At 38.2% G+C, this 25,088-nt stretch overlaps 1 protein-coding gene across 3 annotated transcripts in view; it reads right to left on the bottom strand.

Moving 5' to 3' along the window:
• Positions 1-25,088, bottom strand: part of TAF2 (TATA-box binding protein associated factor 2) — a 96,642-nt gene that overhangs the window by 2,209 nt on the left and 69,345 nt on the right. For 2 of the 3 annotated variants that reach the window (XM_040494303.1, XM_040494305.1), the window contains 4 exons: positions 15,156-15,385; positions 13,689-13,844; positions 13,101-13,206; positions 9,483-9,605 (listed from right to left, as the gene is read on the bottom strand). In XM_040494303.1, coding sequence (XP_040350237.1) covers positions 9,483-9,605; positions 13,101-13,206; positions 13,689-13,844; positions 15,156-15,385 — 615 coding nt within the window. The remainder of the gene's footprint in view (positions 1-9,482; positions 9,606-13,100; positions 13,207-13,688; positions 13,845-15,155; positions 15,386-25,088) is intronic. The other variant, XM_040494304.1, reaches the window with a different exon arrangement.

A 25,088-nucleotide genomic window follows, 5' to 3' on the forward strand; every position in this document is an offset into this window, starting at 1 on the left:
GGCAAAAGTGCACTCTTTAAATAGATTCAGTACATGCAGCTTACAAAACCCAGAAAAAGCCAGGAGTCTATAAAGGGAACATCTCTACTTAAAGACAAAAGAGAAGTGTCACAAAGAGAAAGACAGAGAGAGAGAGAGAGAGAGAGAGACAGACAGACAGAGAAGAGAGAGAGAGAGAAAGTGAATGAGAATGAGGAGACCTGTGCTCTTGAACAGATTCTGCTATTAACACTCAGCTCGCATTTTCTTTCTTTTTATCTCACCTAAAAAACAGATCAAACGTTTTGGAAGGTTCTTTCCATTTCTAACATTTTATCAGTCTAGGAATCGACAATAGTAGTTCTCGGACTCTAGCATACAACAATTTCTTGCTTTCTCCAAATGCTGCGATCCCTGCGACGTGCCCTGAGAAAGAGTTCTCTCTGTATTACTGGAGACTAATGGTACTACTTTATATGCTGCCAGCCAAGAAAAAAAAGCCTAAGAATCATCTCAAATACCCTCCTTTCTAAATCTAGGTGGCTACCAAATCTCATTGGTTTTCACTTACAAATATCTCCTACATCTGCCTCCATCCTGTCCGCAACTGTATTAATTCAGACCACCTCACCTCATCTGGGTTACAGGACTAGTCTCCTGTTAACTGCTCCTCATGCCTGACGTGTCTTCTACTCAAATCCACACTTTACACAGCTGCGCAGCAGTGGTTCTCATCCAGGGGTGATTCTGCCCCTGGAGGTTATTTGGGAATATCTGGAGACACTTTTGTTGTCACCCCGAGGTAGGGTCAGGGGAGGAAGTGTTACTAGCATCCCACTGGTAGAGCCGAGGGATGCCCAGGACAGCTCCAACAGGAAATTCTCATGACCAAGATGTCAATAGTGTTCAGGTTGGAAAACCCTGCTGCATAGTGATCTTCCTAAAAACAAAGCTATTCATAATTATCTGCTTTAAAACTCCTTTGGTTCTTAAGAAACAAACAAAAAATAACCAAAAAACTCCAACTCAGTTGGTTCTACCAACAGAATAAAAGCAAAAACTCCTTGGGCTCCAGTGCAGCAATTTCTAAAAAATATGTAAGTTTTATTCAAAGTAGCTAAAAAACCAAATTTTCACTAAAATGGACTTCCAAGCAAGTTTTTTTTTCAAGTAAATTCTCCACACTAATTTTGACCCAAACTAGCCCCAAACCATGGTTCTTACCAAAACAGGCATCACTGCCAAAGCGTTCTAAAAATCAGTTCCAGCACTAATTTTACTGACAGTTTTTACAATCTGTCTTGAACTTACCATTCTAGCCTTATCTTCCACTATCCCTTTCCATGTGCTCTAGGGTAGCCCTTTCATAACTGTGTATTTGTAAATGCTATTCCCTACGTGTGAAATGCACTTCCCTTACTTCCCTGACTCTCAGATTTATTTAACAAGTATCAGGAACTGCATGGGAACTGGGGAAAACAGTGATGACCTGGACAGATCTCAGTCCTCCTGGAGTTCACAAACTAGCCAACAGGAAAGTAACTGAATAAGTACACCCAAGTAATAAAAAGACAAACACAGAGTAAACCAGTAGCAAAACGGGAGACTTAAATTAGCTGTGGGGGGATCAGAGGCAAACTTCCCCAAGGAAGTAATGTTTAAATGGTAACCTAAAGTAGACGAAAGAAAACAACAACAAAAATTTAGACTTCTTAATAATTTAAAACTTAGCTCAAATGTCATTTCTTTAGGAAGTTTTCCCCCAACTGCCCAAACAGAATCGGTTCTCTCACGTTCCCACAATGTAATACATAAAGCAAGTTAAGGCACAGAGAACTGAAGTGAGTTGCCCAAGGTGACATCGGCGGGTCTGAGCCACAAACCCAAAGAACGTGACTGCAGAGTCTGTGCCCGAGGGCACATCGCAGAGAGGACACTGTAGCACCTCTTTTTACCTCTGGGTCTCTTCCATCAGACTCAGAGCGTCTGGAGAACAAGGAGTCTGTCTTTTTAATCTTTGTATCCCAGCATGTCACACAGTGTCCAACATCCCCTACATCTCACCTCCCCACCCCTACCAAAGCTTGCTAAACAAATGAGTGAATGAATAGCAGAAATATTTAACTGTTGCGTTCCTTTTAGATAGGATGTCAGGTGAGCTTAGTCCATCTAAGTGTAATCTGAAGGTCATCAATTTTGAAGGGAGAGGGATAGGGGCGCCTGGGTGGCGCAGTCGGTTAAGCGGCCGACTTCGGCTCAGGTCATGATCTCGCGGTCTGTGAGTTCGAGCCCCGCATCAGGCTCTGTGCTGACAGCTCAGAGCCTGGAGCCTGTTTCAGATTCTGTGTCTCCCTCTCTCTGCCCCTCCCCCATTCATGCTCTGTCTCTCTCTGTCCCAAAAATAAATAAACGTTGGAAAAAAAAAAAAAAAAAAGAAGGGAGAGGGATAAAGCACAGAAACTATACTTCCTTTGTGTCAGGCACTGTTCCAGTATTTCAGAATAGATGAACAAGTCAGACAAAGCTCTTGTCCTCACAGATTATTCAAATAATGTATGTATTGACTATTACAAAATCATATTTTTATATTCATAATGTTTTGGTAAAGATAACACTAACAATAATGCATAAACTAATTATAGAGATTATATATATACAAAAGCAAGTTTAGGGATCTGTATCTTTTGCCATAATCACTAGCTACCCAGATAGTATTCAGAAAATGATAAATTTTGAGGGAGATCTGATTTAGATTATCAGCCAAATATGCCACTATATGATTTTAATTTAGGTTTTAATTGAAGTACATGACTATGTTTCCAATTCTATAAATATGGGAAAATGGGTCCATACCTAACAGGACACAGAGCCAGATGACAAGGAGAAGTGATAAGAGACTTTAAAAGTCTCAAGAAAAAATGCCTTCAGATCCTACCTCATTATTTAATCAGTCTACGACAACAGACTCTGCAGCCTTCCAACTGGCTGTCTGCACTAAGAGTCTGCATTAAGAGTCTGAGGTCCTCTTCTACACTGAGAGTTTCATCATCCAATCCTAAATACCTTCCAACCTACTTGGATTGCAGAAAAGCCAATAATTACATTGGAAACTGTACTTCTCAGCAGAGGCAACTGCCAAATGGACAACCAAGTGTACTTGGGCGTACTCTTTTCCAAGGAATACTTACAACCACTTCAAAAGTAAATCCAATCTCTTATATTTTGCACTAAAGATACACTGACTATAAATCTTGCATGTCTCTTGATTTGTATTTAGTCTATTCTTAAGACAATGGATTAGCTAGATCCAAAGATAAGGGTGTTAGGAACAAGGGCTCCTAGGACAAATGGCTGATTTTAGGTCTGGGCAGAATATTTACAAGACGAACCTAAAACATCTGGTATGACAGCAAGGAAGTTAAATTCTTCTCAACAGACCCAAGAGTCAATTTAAGAGTTTCTCACTGTCCAAAGATGGGATAATTTGAATACTGATAAGGACAATAATTGTAATGAACTGGAACTAACAGATCACCATTGGAGGATATAGTTAGCCAACTCATTTTTTGGAAAATTATTAAATAAAAAGAGAAGCTATTGTCTTTCTCTTCTTATATGATCTATATACCATACCACTGGATAATAATAAATGAGGGGGATTTTTGCTTTATAGAAATAAACCAGCTCATAAACAAAAATGGAAAGATATGGGGTACCTGGGTGGCTCAGTCAGTTGAGTGTCTGACTCTTGATTTCAGCTCAGGTCATGATCTCACAGTTCTTGGGTTTGAACCCTGTGTTGGGATCTGCGCTCTCAGCACAGATTAGGATTCTCTCTCTCTCCCTCTCTCTGCCCCTCCCTCCCCCACCCCTCCTTCGGAAGGAAGGAAGGAAGGAAGGAAGGAAGGAAGGGAGGAAGGGAGGAAGGGAGGGAGGGAGGGAAAGAGAAAGAAAGAAAGAAAGAAAGAAAGAAAGAAAGAAAGAAAGAAAGAAAGAAAGAAAGAAAGGAAGGAAGGAAGGAAAGGAAAGAAAGAAAAAGAAAGAAAGAAAGAAAATGTATTAGAATATCACCATCATGCAAGCCTTAATGAAATAATGGACCTGGGCCTTAAACATCTTAGTGGCTAACATCATAAAAAAGTCGACCAGGCACTGTATGCTTCCACATGGAAGAATAAACCACCATCTATAAATCTAAATCCAATTAAGCTTCTATATCTAACTATAAATTTACATCAAATAAAGACTCTATCAAACACGTTAATTATACCACGGGTAAACAATTAGCAAAACACAAGAATTGAAAACTACAGATCAAAAGCCTGGTTCCTTTAACAAAAATACATTGTAAAAGGGGAGAAAAGAGAGAAAAAGATAAACTTAAAACTTTAAATTAAAAAAGATGTAAAGGACATTATCAGCCAATTACAATGTGTACACCTTATGTGGACACTGATTCAAAAAATAAAAGTATTAAAAGTAAATATCAGAATAATGACAGAAGTCAATTGAAATTTAAATACTGACTAGGTATTAATAATACAAAAAATATCTGTTAATTTTTTAAAGTATAAGAATGTTACTGTGGTTATGATTTTTTAAAGTCCTTATCTTTTAGAGATATATACTAAGTTATTTATGAATAAAGTGATGACATGTGGGATTTGTTTCAAAATAATCATTAGGGTAAGAGTACAGATTATAGAAGATCGACCATGAGTTGATCACTGCAGAAGCTGAGTGATGGATACATGGGGGTTTGTTATACTAGTCTGACTCCTTTACAGTTTTCCACAAAAAAAGTGTTTTTTTTTTTAAATTTTTTTTTTCAACGTTTATTTATTTTTGGGACAGAGAAAGACAGAGCATGAACGGGGGAGGGGCAGAGAGAGAGGGAGACACAGAATCGGAAACAGGCTCCAGGCTCTGAGCCATCAGCCCAGAGCCCGACGCGGGGCTCGAACTCACGGACCGCGAGATCGTGACCTGGCTGAAGTCGGACGCTTAACCGACTGCGCCATCCAGGCGCCCCAAAAGTGTTTTTTAAAAAGGAGAAGTTAAGGCAATTTGGCACTATCTGTGAAAATGTTAAATGCCCATATTCTGTGATTTAGAATGTTCATTTCTAGAAATTTATCGCACAAATGTGGTCATGCATATGTGCAAACACACGTATGAAAAATATTCACCAGAATAGTAACAACAGAACATCTGATAAAACCTAATGTTACTATACCACCACCATCAATAAACTTTAGCTCTTAAGTTTTCATCTATTATACACAATACATATTTTTTGTTTGCTTAATCTCTGTCTTTCCTAGATCATTTTTCCCAGGTATAATCCAAGGTGATATAAAAGTACAATTTCCTTCCCATGTGGAATTGTATTAACAGTCAGATTTGGGACACACAGGAGCTTACTTTCACACTGGCTTGAGATCATCTATGGAATCGCTCCTGGGGAAAAATGCACACATTACCATCCCCATGACACATTTACACACATAGTTTCACATATCATTTCAGGGGTTTACAAGATGCCTGGGAACTTGAGGCCCACCCAAGGTGAGGGCCACTCATTTTTAACCTAAAGAAAGCCCTCGTATTTAGTGACCTGAAATACATGTGTCTATGATAGCACACATATCAAAAAAAGGAAATATATATAATTCAGAATATTATATCTTCCTATTTCATGTTATATGAAAAGAACAAAACAGATGTTCTGTTTTGTTGTTCTACCCAACATAAAATTGTTCCTAGAGATCTAGTAAAATGCACTACGGATAAGGATTTTAGCTGCAGTCAATTTAACAAATGCAAAATAAACTGAAAGAGGTACTTACTATAAGCCTAATGTGGAAGCTTTTCAGTCATCTGATTAAAGTGCTAGTAATAGTGAATAATCTGCTAATTCTCTTAAATTCATTCACATTACGTGTCTGCGTGAACTTAACACAGAACTTGCAGTTTTTATTAGGAAAAGTGCAGTCTGGTCTTTGGATTCTTGAGATCGTTGTAAAAAATGAAGTGTAAAACTTTATCTCTACAATTTAAGCAAAAACAATATCAATGTCTATTTTTCAACGTTTATTTATTTTTGGGACAGAGAGAGACAGAGCATGAACAGGGGAGGGGCAGAGAGAGAGGGAGACACAGAATCGGAAACAGGCTCCAGGCTCTGAGCCATCAGCCCAGAGCCCGACGCGGGGCTCGAACTCACAGACCGTGAGATCGTGACCTGGCTGAAGTCGGACGCTTAACCGACTGCGCCACCCAGGCGCCCCAATGTCTATTTTTCATATTAGAGTTTCAAAAGAAAGAACTAGGACTCTCGAGATTTTTTGTGGGGGCGAGGGGGTAGACTTCATGCACTGGAATAGTGCTTTTCTGACTTCTGCAAGAAGGTGTTACATAAAACAGCAGCCCCAGCTAAGCAGGAACACTCCTTTTCTTCCCCACAAAACCACCAAGGATTTCCCTCTGCTCCATGCCTGTCACTCTTCCTCTGTGCTCCATCACTAGAAGCCCTCGAGCAAGTCAGGAGGCAGACATGATGAGGCCTTTGCAGAGCTGGACAGGGGCTGTGGTAGTAGCAGAGGACATGGGAATTACACAGCCCTTGCTCCATATTCCTTCCTCACCTCAGCAGAGGGAAAGGTCATGATGGAAGAAGGAAAATTCCTCTGCCACTTCTGCTTTCTTACCCGCAAATGGCTTAACCTATATATCACCCCTAAAATATTCTTCTATCATATGCATGGAAAGAGAAAACTGGAGGGAAAAAGAGCGACAAGGAAACCAGGACCTGTCCTGCTACCTTAGTTCCCACCTCTTCTTTATCCTACCTACATACACTCCCATCCCTTTTCTATCCCCCTACCCCCTAAGATGACATCTGAAACACATTCCAGTTCTCAATTATCATCTTGTTTGCTGGCTCTAAGGGAGCCATCTCAGAATTCATCTCAGCTCAAATAAAGGAAGCAGGGGTCCCAATCTCAAAAGTCTTGGACTTGAGGAGATAGCACAAATGATGTAATTTAAGTACAATACTAAGTGCAACACAAATGGAACCAACAAAATGGAAAGCACATCACTCCCTAAGAGGACTTCTCAGTTAACTCTTTCTCAAGAGAAGCTGGAAATCAGATTTTTATGTGTAATCTCTTTTTAGTCAACTACTTCAAACATTTTTGCAAGACTTCTACTGACCAAGTAAAAGATGCCTCAGCTGGACGTGTTGAATAAGGCCCCAAGTAAGACCCATTTATGAACTCTAATCTAGAATCCCTTAGAGAATTAAGAGAGGTCACAGCTTCCCTTACACTGGTTCTATGCTTCCTCTCCTGAGCCCTCCACTCAAAACGTCACGCCAGGCTAGCTACTGCAGCAAGAGACCCCGGCTCCTTCTGGGGGGGGTGGGGGTGGGGGGGCAGGAAGAGAGGAAGGAGAGGAGGTTCCTGTTTTACTGCCAACTTTATTTGGGTTAGGTTGAAGCTGTGTTCCTAACATTCCAAAAGATGGAGCTCTAAGCACCCTCTCAGAAACATTGTTATACACAGTGGCTAGGTTGATACTTTTGCCCTTCCTGTATGGTATATGTTGGCTAGTTTGGGAAAGTTACCTATCAAATATAACAATGTGTCTATGGGAAAACCATATTTAGAATTACAAAATAAATACATGTACAAAGAATTGTTTAAAAAACTACACCACTTGTAAAATGAAGGTTTTCTAAATTCTAGTAATATCATTATTGAATTTTAAGACTTGCTCAATGGACACAGGGTGTTGAAAAGCATAAATACATTTAAAGAAAATTACAAAGGCATACTAAAAAGTATATTCACAGTTAAGTTTTACAGATCAGTACAAATAATATACTGATATACATTTTGCCTCATTACGTAAAAGGGTCCTAGCAACCAAAGCTAAAATTTTAATACTTTCTTATTCCCCACCATTAGCCCTAGATCTCCTCCCCAATCTTCCCACATGATGTCATGAGAACTGTAAGACTATAGAGATTCCAAAAAAGGTAAAAATATGTTTTTTAAAGCAATATGGAACTATGATACAAATGTGCACATTAGTAAGCACAAAAAGGTGTTAAGATTTGCTTCTACATCGGTTAGTTTAAGAAAAAACACAAAAATATTCAGATTCTTTTCTGGAACAGCAAGCAATACATTGGACTGCTAGGATTCAGACAGAAGTTTTTCATTTTTTAAAAGCATGGAGGACAGGCAGAAGCATCACTCTTAAACTATATCAAGGGGTTTGAAATGCCCGGAGCTTTATTGTTTTTAAAAATGTGGGAAATTTTTCATGTCTAGTAAAGTTTTAATAAGTATAACGATAAAAGCAAAATTACACGAAAATCAAAAACAAAACCAAGAAAATACAAAACTGGCAAAGGCCAAGAAATGTCAAAATTCACTTATCAAAGTAAATGATAAAGTCTCCAGCTGATTTCCTTCTGAAATAAATTTTGTATGAATCTTACAATAAATGCATAAAGCAACACAGAGACAGAAGCAACCAACAGTCTGGGGTCTCAATACCAAAATATTCTGAGATGTTGCTTTGGTTTGAATTAATCACAGCTGATCCTTAAGCTCCTCAAATCAATAAACAGTTACTCTTTTGTTTATATCATAAAAACATGGGCTATATAAACAAGATCCATCTGTTGGAATCTTAAAGCCTGACAAATGAGTTTTGGAAAAACTATTCTTTAAAAATGATTTTGCTTATGTATCTCATTTTCACTCCCTGTTCCCTCAAAACTTCAGGACTGAATCTTCGTTCAACAGTACTGAATGCTTATTCCTTATCTAGATTACAATCTTTTTTTTTTTTTTTTTTCTGTTAGCAACAGAAGAACCAGAGAACCAGAGTAAGCAGAAGACAATGTAAATCAGAATAGGTAACAAACACATGTGAACTGAATAACCTTTCATAAAATTAAGTCCAATTTGTATTTAATAATTTAAAAGACAGAATATCTTAGTTTTCTAGTATAGCATCAAGTCTTCATGACTGACCATGGATGACCAATGGTAAAACTTTCAGGGGGAGAGGAAAAAGAGAAATCAGTGGTTGACATTTGCATTTTATAAAAGTACAGAAGGCACAGATTTATTGGTTTCTACTGAAGTTGGCATTTTTCATGTTATAATATTCTAAGAAAAAGTACCACAAGGCAGAACAACAATGGGTATTTTTAAATGCTTATAAGGGATGATTTTTCCCCCTCCTTCCTACTCATCTCATTTCCAAATTTTATGTAATAGGAGTGCATTATTTTCAAATAGTAAAAAATCTAATTTAAAATATTCTTTATGTTAGATAATACAAAGTCAACATGTTGCAAGAAAAGCAAGTCCTTAGATCTGTATTTTTCATGTATTTTTTTAAGTTGATAAAACTTTATAAAGTTTGTAGATTTGTCCTTGAGTAAAATAATAACAATAAAATATTAACAATAATTTCACCTGTTCCCTTCCGTGTAAGTTCCATGCTCCACTGGGGTTTCGTGGGAGGTGTGCCATCACAGCCTGATGAGTGTTGGGGTACTAAAGCAGATCGGGAGCTAGCTGGACGATATTTAGAAAGCCCTAAAATGCCAAAGAGGGAAAAGAGGAATTTATTTCATGGTTTACCAAAAGAAGAAAAAAGCCTGACGTTTTTTCATAAGTTAACCTTAAAACCAGAAACAGTTCAACAATAGAATTGTAATAATAAAAAGAATACTACCAACTACTAAAAATCTCATTTGATTTTAATCCTTTGTCATGGTTCCTATATGCTTAAATCTAAGAACAATACATGTTCAAGAAAGGCAGGAAAGTGTGGCTGGTCTGCTAAATACATAATCTGGCTTCTACATTTGAGGCAGAAACTGTATTTTATAGTATGTATATGGAATTTTACATATAGTAAATTTTCCCTGCTCCCCCTGAAAATTTGCTAATAAATTCCCTTGTAATACTTACTCAACAAATACATCAAAATAATTTAGGGCTTACAGTAAGAAGACATTTTAAACAGGAAATGCTGTAATGGTATATATAATGTGAACAGCATTGTAGCAATTATCAGGATACCTAGGTCCTGATTCCAAATTATCAACAAATTAGATACATAATCTAGGTGAGACATTTATCTCACTGTGTCTCAATTCCTTCACTTGTCACATGGCAAAGTTCTAAGATCAGCTGGTCTAGCCCTGAGTTGGTTATTACTGGAGAGTGTCATTTAGGGCAAGTCATTTAATATCTCTCTCTTAAGTTCACTCATCTATAAAATAGATAGAACAGATGAGTAATTGTTAAGATCTCTGAGAATTAGAAAAGCCAAAGAATTCATGACCTGTCAATGTTCAAATGAATCTTAGGCTCATATTCTATCTGAAGCCAGTTCTCAAATTTTACTAGCTTATACTAGTTTATTAGACAGTGAAAAATAATTTAGGTCTCAAAACTAAAATTTAATAAAAAGCAGACCGAGGTGGGTAAGGAGGACTTTGCACAGATGTAACATGCTTAAAAGAAAAAAAAAGAAAACGAAAAACATTACTCAAATGTAAAGATCATAAAAGACAACCAGTATGGGATATAAATAAATACTCCCTTTTTTTTTTGCCAATGAAAACAGGAAGAGTACCCAGAAAAAAAATAGTTACATTCTCAATAAAAAATGCATTATATAGTAAACTTGAGGGGTGCCTGGCTGGCTCAGTTAGTAGAGCATGTGACTTGATCTTGGGATCATGAGTTTGAGCTCCATGCTGGGCACAGATATTACTTGAAAAAAGTAAAAATTAGGGGCGCCTGGGTGGCTCATTTGGTTGAGTGTCTGACTCTTGATTTCAGCTCAGGTCATGATCCGAGGGTCATAGGATCGAGCCCTATGTTGGACTCCACACTGAGAGTGGAGCCTGGTTAAGATCCTCTTTCTCCCTTAGCCCCTCTCCCCTCTCATGTGTGCGGGCTCTAAGAAAAAAGGTAAAATTTTAAAAAGTACTTGATTGGGGTGCCTGGGTGGCTCAGTCAACTTTGGCTCAGGTTATGATCTCACACAGTTTGTGAGTCTGAGCCTCGAATCTGGCTCACTGCTGCCAGCGAAAAGCTCACTCTGAACCCTCACTCTCCCTCTCTCTTTGCTCCTCTTCTACTTGTGTTCTCTCTCAAAAAAAAAAAATAAACATTAAAAAAAAAGTACACTTGACTGATCATTTATAATTAATAAATATCTTTTAAGTTGTTATATTGATGACAATAAAACAATTATGCATAAAAAATGAAATAAGTGAAAATTAATAAATTATATCTTATGTATCAACGTGGATACATTTTAGAAGCATAATGCTGATTAAAAAACATAAGTCATATCATACCATTTTCATAAAATTAAAAAAACAAGTATAAGGAAATCCTATATCTATGTGGTACACTATAAAGAAAAGTAATAGAATGGTTAAAAGAAGTAAAAGAAAATTCCAGACCATATTTACTTGTGGTGCAAAGGCAGGTGGACAGAATCAGGGAAGAGGCACAAAGGGAATGACCACAGCATGGAGTCTATCATACAGGTTAAGGTGGAGAGCAGGTTCACAGATATTTGTTTTATTACTATGCTTTGCAACTTACATGCAAGTTACATCAATGCTTTATCCCTGAATATTAAAAAATGCTGACATAAACTAGGTATTAGCTCTTCAAAAAGCATTATAACAAAATGAATCAAGAGCCGTGAACACCTTCTGAAGAAGTACCTCATAATACAGTTAAAATTACTCTTTTCACCAATAAAATATTTTGGGAAATTAAAGAATATAATTTAACAAAAAAGAAACAAAAGCTTCTGTATGAAGGTATTCAGTGCAGAATCACCCATTAAAAAAAACAAAAACAAAAACCCTGAAACAACCCCCAAAATAAGGTAAATTATAGTACGTCAACTCAATACCGCCTCAGGTACTATTTTCAAAAGAAAAGATTATGATGTTTGGGAGATGCATGCAAAACAAGTCTAAGACTTCTACAATATTACGTGAAATGGGCACACAAAAAAGAGAAAGTAGCAGTGTTATGGGAGGCATTAACTTCAGTCAAAGTTTAAAATTATGGTTATGTTGGAACTGGAGAGTGTGATGCTAAGTGAAATAAGCCATACAGAGAAAGACAGATACCATATGGTTTCACTCTTATGTGGATCCTGAGAAACTTAACAGGAACCCATGGGGGAGGGGAAGGAAAAAAAAAAAAAAGAGGTTAGAGTGGGAGCGAGCTAAAGCATAAGAGACTGTTGAGAACTGAGAACAAACTAAGGGTTGATGGGGGGTGGGAGGGAGGAGAGGGTGGGTGATGGGTATTGAGGAGGGCACCTTTTGGGATGAGCACTGGGTGTTGTATGGAAACCAATTTGACAATAAATTTCATATATAAATAAAAAATAAAAATAAAAAAAATAAAATTATGGTTATGTTATTAAAAAGAAAATAGAAGGGTGCCTGGGTGGCTCAGTCAGTTGAGCGTCCGACTTCGGCTCAGGTCATGATCTCACAGCTCGTGAGTTTGAGCCCCGTGTCGGGCTCTGTGCTGACAGCTCGGAGCCTGGAGCCTGCTTCGGATTCTATGTCTCTCTCTCTCTCTCTCTGCCCCTAACCCACTCGCATCCTGTCTCTGTCTCTCTCAAAAATAAATAAACATTAAAGTAAATAAATAAATAAATAAATAAATAAATAAATAAATAAATAGAAAATAGATCTAGTATTTTAGTTTGAGGTTAAGCCTACTACAAAAAAAGAAAAAAAAGGAAACACACAAAAAAATTAAAGCCACTGGAAGGAATCTGATGAATGGATTTTTAAAAAAACAAATCCAGAAGTATGCCCAAAATTTAAGGACCAAAATAAAACAGAATTAAAAAAAACAAAACCCTTTTTAAAAATGTATTCCTTTGCTGATATGCATTATAATCTGCTACAATCCAGTATTTTGTACTAGCTACTTTCAAATGTTCACCTGTAAATAAAGCAATACACCTTAGAAGAGCAGTACCGCATGAGCTCTCTTCATGAGCCTGCGGATGCTATGCACTGATCTCACCTGGAGTTGATGGCCTTTCAAGCATGTTCAAATGATGGGAAATAAACGCCTGGCTATCGTGAACAGTGTCCATATCAATTTCCTCCTCATCTTGAGAATTTGAAAACTACAACACATACACAAAGGAAAAAAAGAACCGTTATATCACTTTACATTTGGGTCTTAGCTCTTAGGAAAAGGTAGCAGAGAGGCCACAGAATATACCCCCACATCTTAAAAGGAAAAGTAGTCTTTTTCTCAGAAAGAATTAACAATAAGAAAAGATTACATGGTCCAGCCTCTTAAAGAAGCTGACTGGATATTACTGGAAATGAAATAGCAACTAAAATCTACTCCTACGTTGTGGGAAGAGGTAGTGAGCCAAGGCAGATCATATACACATAGTTCCTCCCCCAAACAGAGAAGAAATATGTGATAATACAAGTTAAATGATCAGATGGAAGGTCTTAAACGGACATTTGGATTTCTTTATGATTCAGTCTGCCCCATCTGTTCCTGCTAAGGAAAAACCATTGGAAGTATTCAAAAAGATTTACAAGAAGGTGAATATCCTACACTATTAATACAGGTTTAACCTGTATTTCTTACTCTGATTTTGAGTTTGACTTTACTGCTATCCTCATTCTTCTCCAGTATTTGACCAGGTTCTAGTGGGGACCCCAGTGGTGTATCAGCCTTCCTCTTCACTCCCTGCTGATGAGCTGACATATTACATGATGCTTCCTTGGCAAGGTGATCATCTTCCTGCGGCAATATTCAAGATCAAAATTAGATTTCTGAAGACAAGTAGCTCATATTATAGCTGAACACTAATAGCTACAGCAACCATGCAGATTAGAGCACGCCCAGTGCCTAAAATTTATCAGCAGTGGGCTTAAAATAAACTTCACCTTTTCCTGTCAGCTGGTCTTTTTTGGGGGAGATGGGAGGTATATAAGCAAACTTGTAGAGTTTTCCCAAAAGAATGTATCTTTTGGTGTCATTTTCTCTTTTCCTGAAGACTCCAAGAATGAATGTGAATAAATTAACATATATGGGCAAGAATTAGAAACCTATTCGTTTATACAGATTTATAAATACTCCGATCTGAGAAAGCACTTTAATGAGACCCTTTTTTCCTATGGAAAGGTCTATCTTACTTCTTCATAACCCAAAATCTAGGATACATTGTAAATTTACAACAAATAAGTACGATTATATTCCAGAAAATCCAGGTGAATAAGTAATTTAAAATGATTATTACTAACTTGCATAAAGAGAATCTCAGTTTTCAAGTGTCAAAACACCAGTAGGGAATTGCCAGGCAAGTAATCTGGTCTAAATATTGGCGAAAAATGAAGCTTGCATTATTGTGGACATTCTGTTACCAACATGAAAATCATTTCTGGAAAACTTTCTCTGAATTACAATAAAATGATTGTTAAGTATGCTAAAAGTCTTTCTACAAAAAATCTGGTAATTTCACAATGCAGAGCTGGAATTAAAAGGTTTTTAAAAGGCAAACACATGCATGCATACATTAAAACAAAACAAAACAAAACAAAACAAAACAAAACCACGTAATGCATAATCTCTTCCCAAATCGGCAGCGTACTCATTTACCTGACCATTCACTGTTACTTATTTAATTCAACAAGCATTTGCCAGGCATTTATCATATGCTTAGAATTGTGCTAGGTATTACACAGAATAGCAAAAAAATTCAGAGCCCCTATGTTCAAATAGTTTGTTAATATGATATACAGACAAGATGAAATATTCACTTCAATTTTCTGCTACTCTCAGAAATTCGACACTCAAGTACAAAAACATCGTTACATCATCACAAAAGGGGTAAATGGACTGGCAGCACATCATTTGTTATGTGCAGCTATGTAGTTGTCAGTAGTGCTTTATAAACTTTTGTAAAGTGCTAAACTACTGTCAACCAGCAGTTTAAGCGGTACATGAAACTATCAGTGGCTTTAAAATTTGCCAGTTCAAAAAAATAAATTCTCTTCCCTAGGGAGCTCTATACAATAAAACTGTATCTTCTGTAATGCATGTGACTCTTACAGGGTTCTGAAATCCAACTAGCTGTGCGTGACTACTTGGATTAATCGCAGCTTCTTGGTTGCCTGCTATGGCCTCTGGAATTATGGTCGGATTCAAGACAGCTTTTTTCTCTTTTAGATTAAGAACCAACCCAAGCTCTGGCAAGGGCAAGCAGGAAGGTCTACTGAGGCCAAAAAGTGTGAAGTACAAGTCCACAGCACCACAACGTAACCTCCAGTCATGTGAAGTACCTAAGAAGTAAATAATAAAGAAGTCAATACGTACACTTATCCATGAACTGCTCCAGAACCTATACAGAGAAAAAGGACTGTGCTAAAAGGGGCCGTCTAATGACCTAGGCACAACAGGCAAACCCTCTACTCTAAAAATGCATCTTAACACAGATACTCAGAAATTGTTCCGAAAGCAGTAATGGTAGTGAACGAACAAATAACTTACAATTGGTAAAGCATGTTATCATTACACTATTCTTACCAAATGAATATTAGACATCCACTAAACATTTAACATTTCAAAAGCAGTATTTTTTCAGGCTTTAGATCTTCCTATTAATTCCTCCTCTTTGGTAAATACTCCACATTCATTCATTCTCTGTTCATCTTGTCTGATTTTCTTCTTGAATAGCTCATTAGGAAGATAGCACTCTAAGAGCCTTTATGAACCCTGACACTTGAAACAAATTCTCCTCTCAAATTTATTACTTTCAGGTTTTAAATATGGTAATAAACCCTACAACTACTTAAAATAACATGATTCTAAATTTTTATTGAGGAGGAGGAGGAAAATGTTTTTGCTAAACACCTTTATATTTGTGTTGCTCTGCAAGGTGTATGTTGTTTTTAAAGAATTTTTTTAAATGTTTATTTATTTTCTGAGCAAGGGTGACAGAACATGAGCAGGGGAGGGGCAGAGAGAGAGGGAGACACAGTATCCAAAGTAGGTTCCAGGTTCTGAGCTGTCAGCACAGAGCCTGACACAGCCTGCGAGATCATGATCTGAGGCAAAGTTGGACCCTCAACCAACTGAGGCACTCAGGTGCCCCTGCAAGGTATATGTTTAAAAGATAAAAATTATAGGAAAAAGCAAATCCCAGAGATAGCAACAGCTGGTAAAACACATAATGACCAGAAGAAAGCTGACTGTGTAGAGATTAAATTTAAAGTAGATGAGAGACTACAGACAGGTTCTTTCAATTTCTTTGATGAATCTCGGGTTTTTTTTAACCTCCAAAATAAGGGTTTTGATCTCAGATTATACCTTATCTCATTATCAATGACAGATTAGAGAGGACATCAATACCACAGTTCTTTCTCACTTTCCCTTTTTCCCCAGTAAAACATCCCAGGCAGATACTTCCATCAAATAGAACTGACTGATAAGATGAAATTTGTCATCTAGGGTTAGACGATTGCTATCATTTCTAGGTGGAATTTAAAATGATGCACAAAACTTAAAATCAATGAAAAGTAACATGTAAATTCTTCTGGATAAGAAAAATAATCTCTACAAATTCTTAATTTTGACCAAGAACTATAGTTTCAAAAGACTGTAATGCTTAAAAAGGAAAGACAAAAGGGAAAGAAGTTGCTGCAGCAAATTTTAGACAGCATAAATATTAAGCTTTGTGGTTTTCAACAACAAATATTACCATGAGGAAATAAAATACAATCAGTCAAGTAAAGATTCTAATGAGATTTACTCCAACAGAAGTAAATATGACATTAATTACATGCAAAGGAAATTCATATAGGAGGAATTATAACTTCATAGAGTTCATATGACATACTACACTGTGCTAGGTACCTTGCCTGCCATGAAACGGCGATCATCAATCCTATTTGAGCCATCTTCAATTTTGCTTCTATGTGACAAGGTCAAAGATACACACCCTTGTTAGAAGCAAAAGAAAGAGGCAAGACCTCCTGAGGAGAATGAAGTTTTTGTCATAAAAACTACAGAGAAACTAGGAACGGGAAGAACAGTACAGAGTGAAAAGAAGAATTTTGCACATGAAATCCATTTCCTTCTCCAGAATATGCAGATCTGCACACTTTAATGACCTGACAGTGCTTGAATTTTGGTAGGCATTCATTATTCTCCTTCTCAAAACAGTTTATACATGTAAAGACTCCACAGAGGATAGGTATCAGATTCCCAGGCCTTTTATTACAAGGGCTGGTGGCTCAAACCTCTGAGGGAAGGGAAGGAATCAGGCCACAGCAGCCAGCACTATCTATTCACGGGCACAGCAAGAAAAGGAGTGAACCATAGGCATTTCATCAGTAAAGAAAACTGGAACAGCTTAGGGTACATTTATACTGGAAGAAAATTTAGCCTTGAAGATCAGTATCACCTAATTATGTCTACTGCAAATAACCATCCTGAACTATGTTGTAGATGACACTGAAACCAGTCAGGCAATGGAGTGTAAAATTCCTCAAAGTTTAAAAAAAATTATTAGCAAATGGAAAATGTACATTCTGATGAGCTAAGGTGTTCTGTTTTTTGAAAGTCCGTTTGAGGATGATTAGGCAGCACAGCGAAGGCTGCCAAATGCACTAAACCCCTATGAGAAGAGTTTTGTTACTTTTTATTTCTATGTGGGCTTTTTGGTCTTATTTTCTGAAGATTTTGGTTGACCTTCAATTTGCATGGAAGAATGAACATTGTTTTGATCCTGAAGGCAATTGGATTTTTCCTTTAAAAAAATTAATTTGTGGGCGTAGGACACTGGGCTCACCGTGTCCTGCTGGTCACTTAGATTCCACCCACATCTGCCTAAATAACCCAGAAAACCACCAGAAGACTAGCAGAATGGACTCTCCAGAACCAAGCGTAGACAAGAGGCCCACGGAAGAGGGTAGGGAGGGCGGAGAGACGGTAAGCGCTACACGGCGGAGAGACGGTGGCGGGAGGGAGCCGGGCAGTGGAGGGGCAGCTTATCCGGTAAGGCAAAATCCCCAAGTCTGGCTTGCAAAAGTGGAGGGGATGGACTGCGTGAGTTCTGACAGGCAGCAGGACTTAACATCTGGAATATTATAAGTCAACAGCTCTGCTCGGTGAGCGGGAGGGTGAGAGGACACCGGGAGGGAGAGGTGTTGAGCCCCGGAAGACAGAGCTCAGCTCGGAGGGGAACAAAGGCGCTGGCCAGCGCCATCTCCCTCTCCCATTCCCCAGCCGAAATCCCAAAGGGAACCAGTTACCATCACTGAAGTTGCTTGCACGGCGCAAACTCCCAATGCTGTGCTTCTGTGGATCCATCCCTCCGACGGGTCTGCCTCCTTCCCGGTGCTACAGGGCCCCTCCCGCAGGGGACCACCGATGGCAAAGCGAGCTAAGCCTGCCCCTCCCATCCCTGTGCACCTTGCAGATCCACCCCGGCTAATACACCAGATCCCATCAAAGCAGCACCACAAGCCTGGCAGTGTGCAAGTAGCCCAGACTGGGGCCACACCACTCCACAGTGAGTCCTGCCCCTGGGAGAGGAGAAGATAAGGTACACACCAGTCTGACTGTGGCCCCAGCGGTGGGCTGGTGACAGACATCAGGTCTGACTGCGGCCCTGCCCACCAACACAAGTTACTCCAGACAGCACAGGGGAAGTGCCCTGCAGTTCTGTGCCATCCCAGGGACTACCCAAAATGACAATATGGAACAACTCTCCACAAAAGAAAATCCAGGAGGGAGTGACAGCTAACGAATTGATCAAAAATGACTTAAGCAATATAACAGAACAAGAATTTAGAATAATAGTCATAAAATTAATCGCTGGGCTTGAAAAAAGTATAGAGGACAGCACAGAATCTATTACTACAGAGAACAAAGGATTAAGAAATAGTCATGAGGAGCTAAAAAATGCTATAAATGAGGTGCAAAATAAAATGGGAGGTGACCACAGCTCAGATTGAAGAGGCAGAAGGGAGAATAGGTGAACTAGAAGATAAAATTATGGAAAAAGAGGAAGCTGAGAAAAAGGTAAAAAAAAATCCAGGAGTATGAGGGGAGAATTAGAGAACTAAGTGACGCAATCAAGCAGAACAATATCCGTATAATAGGAATTCCAGAAGAGGAAGAGAGAGAGAGAAAGGGGCTGAAGGTGTACTTGAACAAATCATAGTTGAGAACTTCCCTGATCTGGGGAAGGAAACAGGCATTGAAATCCAAGAGGCACAGAGAACTCCCTTCAAGACGTAACGAACTGATCTTCTGCGTGACATATCATAGTGAAACTGGCAAAATACAAGGATAAAGAGAAAATTCTGAAAGCAGCTAGGGATAAACATGCTCTAACATATAAAGAGAGAGCAATAAGACTAGTGACGGATCTCTCTACTGAAACTTGGCGGGCCAAAAAGGAATGGCAGGAAATCTTCAATGTGATGAACAGAAAAAATATGCAGCTGAGAATCCTTTATCCAGCAAGTCTGTCACTCAGAATAGAAGAAGAGATAAAGGTCTTCCCAAACAAACAAAAACTGAAGGAATTCATCACCACTAAACCAGCCCTACAAGAGATCTTAAGGGGGATTCTGTGAGTGAAATGTTGCAAGGACCACAAAGTACCAGAGACATCACTATAAGCATGAAACCTACAGACATCACAATGACTCTAAACCCATATCTTTCAATAATAACACTGAATGTAAATGGACTAAATGCTCCAACCAAAAGACATAGGGTACCAGAATGGATAAAAAAACAAGACCCATCTATTTGCTGTCTACAAGAGACTCATTTTAGACATGAGGACACCTTCAGACTGAAAGTAAGGGGATGGAGAACTATCTATCATGCTACTGGAAGCCAAAAGAAAGCTGGAGTAGCCATACTTATATCAGACAAACTAGACTTTAAATTAAAGGTGGTAACAAGAGATGAAGAAAGGCGTTATATAATAATTACAGGGTCTATCCATCAGGAAGAGCTAACAATTATATAAATGTCTATGTGCCGAATTCGGGAGCTGCCAAATACATAAAACAATTAATCACAAACGTATCTTATTGATAAGAATGTGGTAATTGCAAGGGACTTTAATCTCCACTTACAGCAATGGATAGATCATCTAGACACAGGATCAATAAAGAAACAAGGGCCCTGAATGATACATTGGACCAGATGGACTTGACAGATATATTTAGAACTCTGCATCCCAAAGCAACAGAATATACTTTCTTCTCGAGTGCACATGGAACATTCTCCAAGATAGATCACATACTGGGTCACAAAACAGCCCTTCATAAGTATACAAGAATTGAGATCATACCATGCATACTTTCAGACCACAATGCTATGAAGCTTGAAATCAACCACAGAAAAAAGTCTGGAAAACCTCCAAAAGCATGGAGGTTAAAGAACACCATACTAAAGAATGAGTGGGTCAACCAGGCAATTAGGGAAGAAATTAAAAAATACATGGAAACAAGTGAAAATGAAAATACAAAAATACAAATGCTTTGGGATGCAGTGAAGGCAGTCCTGAGAGGAAAATACATTGCAATCTGGGCCTATCTCAAGAAACAAGAAAAATCCCCAATACAAAATCTAACAGCACACCTAAAGAAATAGAAGCAGAACAGCAAAGACACCCTAAACCCAGCAGAAGAAGAGAAATAATAAAGATCAGAGCAGAAATAAACAATATGGAATCTAAAAAAACTGTAGAGCAGATCAATGAAACTAAGAGTTGGTTTTTTGAAAAAATAAACAAAATTGCTAAACCTCTGGCCAGCTTCTCAAAAAGAAAAGGGAGATGACCCAAATAGATAAAATCATGAATGAAAATGGAATTATTACAACCAATCCCTCAGAAATACAAGCAATTATCAGGGAATACTATGAAAAATTATATGCCAACAAACTGGACAACCTGGAAGAAATGGACAAATTCCTAAGCACCCACACACTTCCAAAACTCAAACAGGAAGAAATAGAAAGCTTGAATAGACCCATAACCAGCGAAGAAACTGAATCAGTTATCAAAAATCTCCCAACAAATAGTCCAGGACCAGATGGCTTCCCAGGGGAATTCTACCAGACATTTAAAGCAGAGATAATACCTATCCTTCTCAAGCTGTTCCAAAAAATAGAAAGGGAAGGAAAACTTCCAGACTCATTCTATAAAGCCAGCATTACTTTGATTCCTAAACCAGACAGAGACCCAGCAAAAAAAGAGAACTACAGGCCAATATCCCTGATGAATATGGATGCAAAAATTCTCAATAAGATACTAGCAAATTGAATTCAACAGCATATAAAAAGAATTATATATACCATGATCAAGTGGGATTCATTCCTGGGCTGCGGGGCTTGTTCAACATTTGCAAATCAATCAATGTGATAAATCACATTAATAAAAGAAAAGATAAGAACCATATGATCCTGTCTATTGATGCAGAAAAAGCATTTGACAAAATCAGCATCCTTTCTTAATAAAAACCCTCGAGAAAGTCAGGATAGAAGGAACATACTTATGCATCATAAAAGCCATTTATGAAAAGCCCACAGCTAATATCATCCTCAATGGGGAAAAACTGAGAGCTTTCTCCCTGAGATCAGGATATCCAGGGAGGATATCCAGGACAGGGATATCCACTCTCACCGCTGTTGTTTAACATAGTGTTGGAAGTTCTAGCATCAGCAATCAGACAACAAAAGGAAATCAAAGGCATCAAAACTGGCAAAGATGATGTCAAGCTTTCACTTTTTGCAGATGACATGATATTATACATGGAAAACCCGATAGACTCCAACACATCTGCTAGAACTGATACATGAAAAGTCGCAGGATACAAAATCAATGTACAGAAATCACCTGCATTCTTATATGCTAATAATGAAGCAATAGAAAGACAAATAAAGAAACTGATCCCATTCACAATTGCACCAAGAAGCATAAAATACCTAGGAATAAATCTAACCAAAGATGTAAAAGATCTGTATGCTGAAAACTATAGAAAGCTTATGAAGGAAATTGAAGAAGATATAAAGAAATGGAAAAACATTCCATGCTCATGGATTGGAAAAATAAATATTGTTAAAATGTCAATACTACCCAAAGCTATCTACACATTCAAGGCAATCCCAATCAAAATTGCACCAGCATTCTTCCCAAAACTAGAACAAACAATCCTAAAATTTGTATGAAACCACAAAAGACCCCTAATAGCCAAAGTAATTTTGAAGAAGACCAAAGCAGGAGGCATCACAATCCCAGACTTTAGCCTCTACTACAAAGCTGTAATCATCAAGACACCATGGTATTAGCACAAAAAGAGACACATAGACCAATGGAATAGAATAGAAACCCCAGAATTACACTCACAAACATATGGCCAACTTATCTTTGACAAAGCAGGAAAGAACATCCAATGGCAAAAAGACAGTCTCCTTAACAAATGGTGCTGGGAGAACTGGACAGCAACAGGCAAAAGGATGAAACTAGACCACTTTCTCACACCATTCACAAAAATAAACTCAAAATGGATGAAGGACCTGAATGTGGGACAGGAAACCATCAACATCCTAGAGGAGAAAGCAGAAAAAAACCTCTCTACCTCAGCTGCAGCAATTTCTTACTTGACACATCCCCAAAGGCAAGGGAATTAAAAGCAAAAATGAACTACTAGGACCTCATCAAGATAAAATGCTTCTGTACAGCAAAGGAAACAATCAACAAAACTAAAAGGCAACCAACGGAATGGGAAAAGATATTTGCAAATGACATATTGGACAAAGGGCTAGTATCCAAAATCTATAAAGAGCTCACCAAACTCCACACCCGAAAAACAAATAATCCAGTGAAGAAATGGACAGAAAACATGAATAGACACTTCTCTAAAGAAGACATCCGGATGGCCAACAGGCACATGAAAAGTTGCTCAACGTCGCTCCTCATCAGGGAAATACAAATCAAAACCACACTCAGATACCACCTCATGCCAGTCAGAGTGGCTAAAACGAACAAATCAGGAGACTATAGATGCTGGTGAGGATGTAGAGAAACGGGAACCTTCTTGCAATGTTGGTGGGAATGCAAACTGGTGCAGCCGCTCTGGAAAGCAGTGTGGAGGTTCCTCAAAAAATTAAAAACAGATCTACCTTATGACCCAGCAATAGCACTGCTAGGAATTTACCCAAGGGATACAGGAATGCTGATGCATAGGGAGACTTGTACCCCATTGTATCCCAACGTTTATAGCAGCACTTTCAACAATAGCCAAATTATGGAAAGAGACTAAATGTCCATCAACTGATGAATGGATAAAGAAATCGTGGTTTATATACACAATGGAATACCACGTGGCCATGAGAAAGAATGAAATATGGCCTTTTGTAGCAACGTGGATGGAACTGGAGAGTGTTATGCTAAGTGAAATAAGTCATGGAGAGAAAGATACCGTATGTTTTCACTCTTATGTGGATCCTGAGAAACTTAACAGAAGACCATGGGGGAGGGGAAGGGAAAAAAAAAAGCATAGAGAGGGAGGGAGCCAAACCATAAGAGACTCTTAAAACTGAGAACACACTGAGGGTTGATGGGGGGTGGGAGGGAGGGGAGGGTGGGTGATGGGTATTGAGGAGGGCACCTGTTGGGATGAGCACTGGGTGTTGTATGGAAACCAATTTGACAATAAATTTCATATTTAAAAAAAATTGATTTGTAAAATGAAAATTTAGGGCTCGTAAGAGGGAGCTAAAAAATTAATAGCAGTACTTCTGTTAAAATTACAAAAGAGAAAAAAAGATCAAAGCTCCATCACATTTTAAAATCATGAAATAAAATCTTAAAATGGTTGTCATTATTTGTAGTGCAATTAAGTTCAGTGGTATAGTGAGGAAAACACTTCTGCCAAATTATGTTAGCTCTGTGATCCTGGGCACGTCAGGAGGTGGGCCCTAAAATGAGAGCACTGAATGGAGATGGTGTTTAATATCCCCACAGGTCAAATTCTATGATTTGAAAGCAATCATTTCCATTCCTTAGTAAGAGGCCCTGAAATAACTCCTGATTTCTGTCCTCAGTGACAGCATTTTGAAGAACTTCTTCTTCTAGCTGAAATGGTCCCAATCACTTAAATGGCAAGGAATCCTTACATGTGTGAAAACAACATTCTTCTCTTCTCTCAAGTTAAGACGTGGACTGCTCCGTCCTCACTAGTAGTTACACTTTGGGACCCACCGTGCTTACTTGAGACGGAAGGACAACACTCATGAAGAAAGCAGGAACCCAGTACTGACGTTCTCTATTCAAATCATAAAGTATCTTAAAGACAACCCCCAAACCAGCAAATCTGAGCCTAAAAAGAGCATCTCTTCATTTCCCGAAGTCATTGCTTACTAAAGCTAATTAAGATAAAAAGCTGCTAAGAAGAAAGCTCACTTTGAAACCTTTGTTTTCCAAAAGCCCAGCATTTCTTACAGATGAAAGAAGCTTGGACATTTTTAAAGAGTTGGGCCAGACAAATACAACTGCCACAGGTAAGTTCTGTCCTGATCTCTCCATGCATATTACACGGAGTGAAAACATTTCATTCATATCCATGTGTGTGTATATATATATATGTAATTTCCTACAAAAAAATGCATTAATATGTTTTCATTTTCTTGACCATTCCTATTCCTAGCAAGGAGTGTTCTACGGGAGAAACACAGAGGGGGAGAACTTTGAAATCTTCTGATGTTAGTATCAAAATTGTCTATTTTCTTACTCTGAAACTTGGCAAATCCCACCAAACTGAATTAGAAGTTGTCCTTCAATCTACCCCTTGAGTTTAGCTGTACACTTCCAAACACTAAAAAGTATCATGTAAACAGCCATCAATGTCCTGAGTAATCACATAAAAGTTTTCATGTCATTCTTACAGTAATGTGACGAACACTAAAGAGCAGCTTGGGAGTAACAGCTAAAATTTCCTTCATAATAATATACAA

This window comes from Herpailurus yagouaroundi, unplaced genomic scaffold, assembly GCF_014898765.1.
Source record: "Herpailurus yagouaroundi ecotype Mexico unplaced genomic scaffold, PumYag 186, whole genome shotgun sequence".
Classification (NCBI taxonomy): Eukaryota; Metazoa; Chordata; class Mammalia; order Carnivora; family Felidae; genus Herpailurus; species Herpailurus yagouaroundi.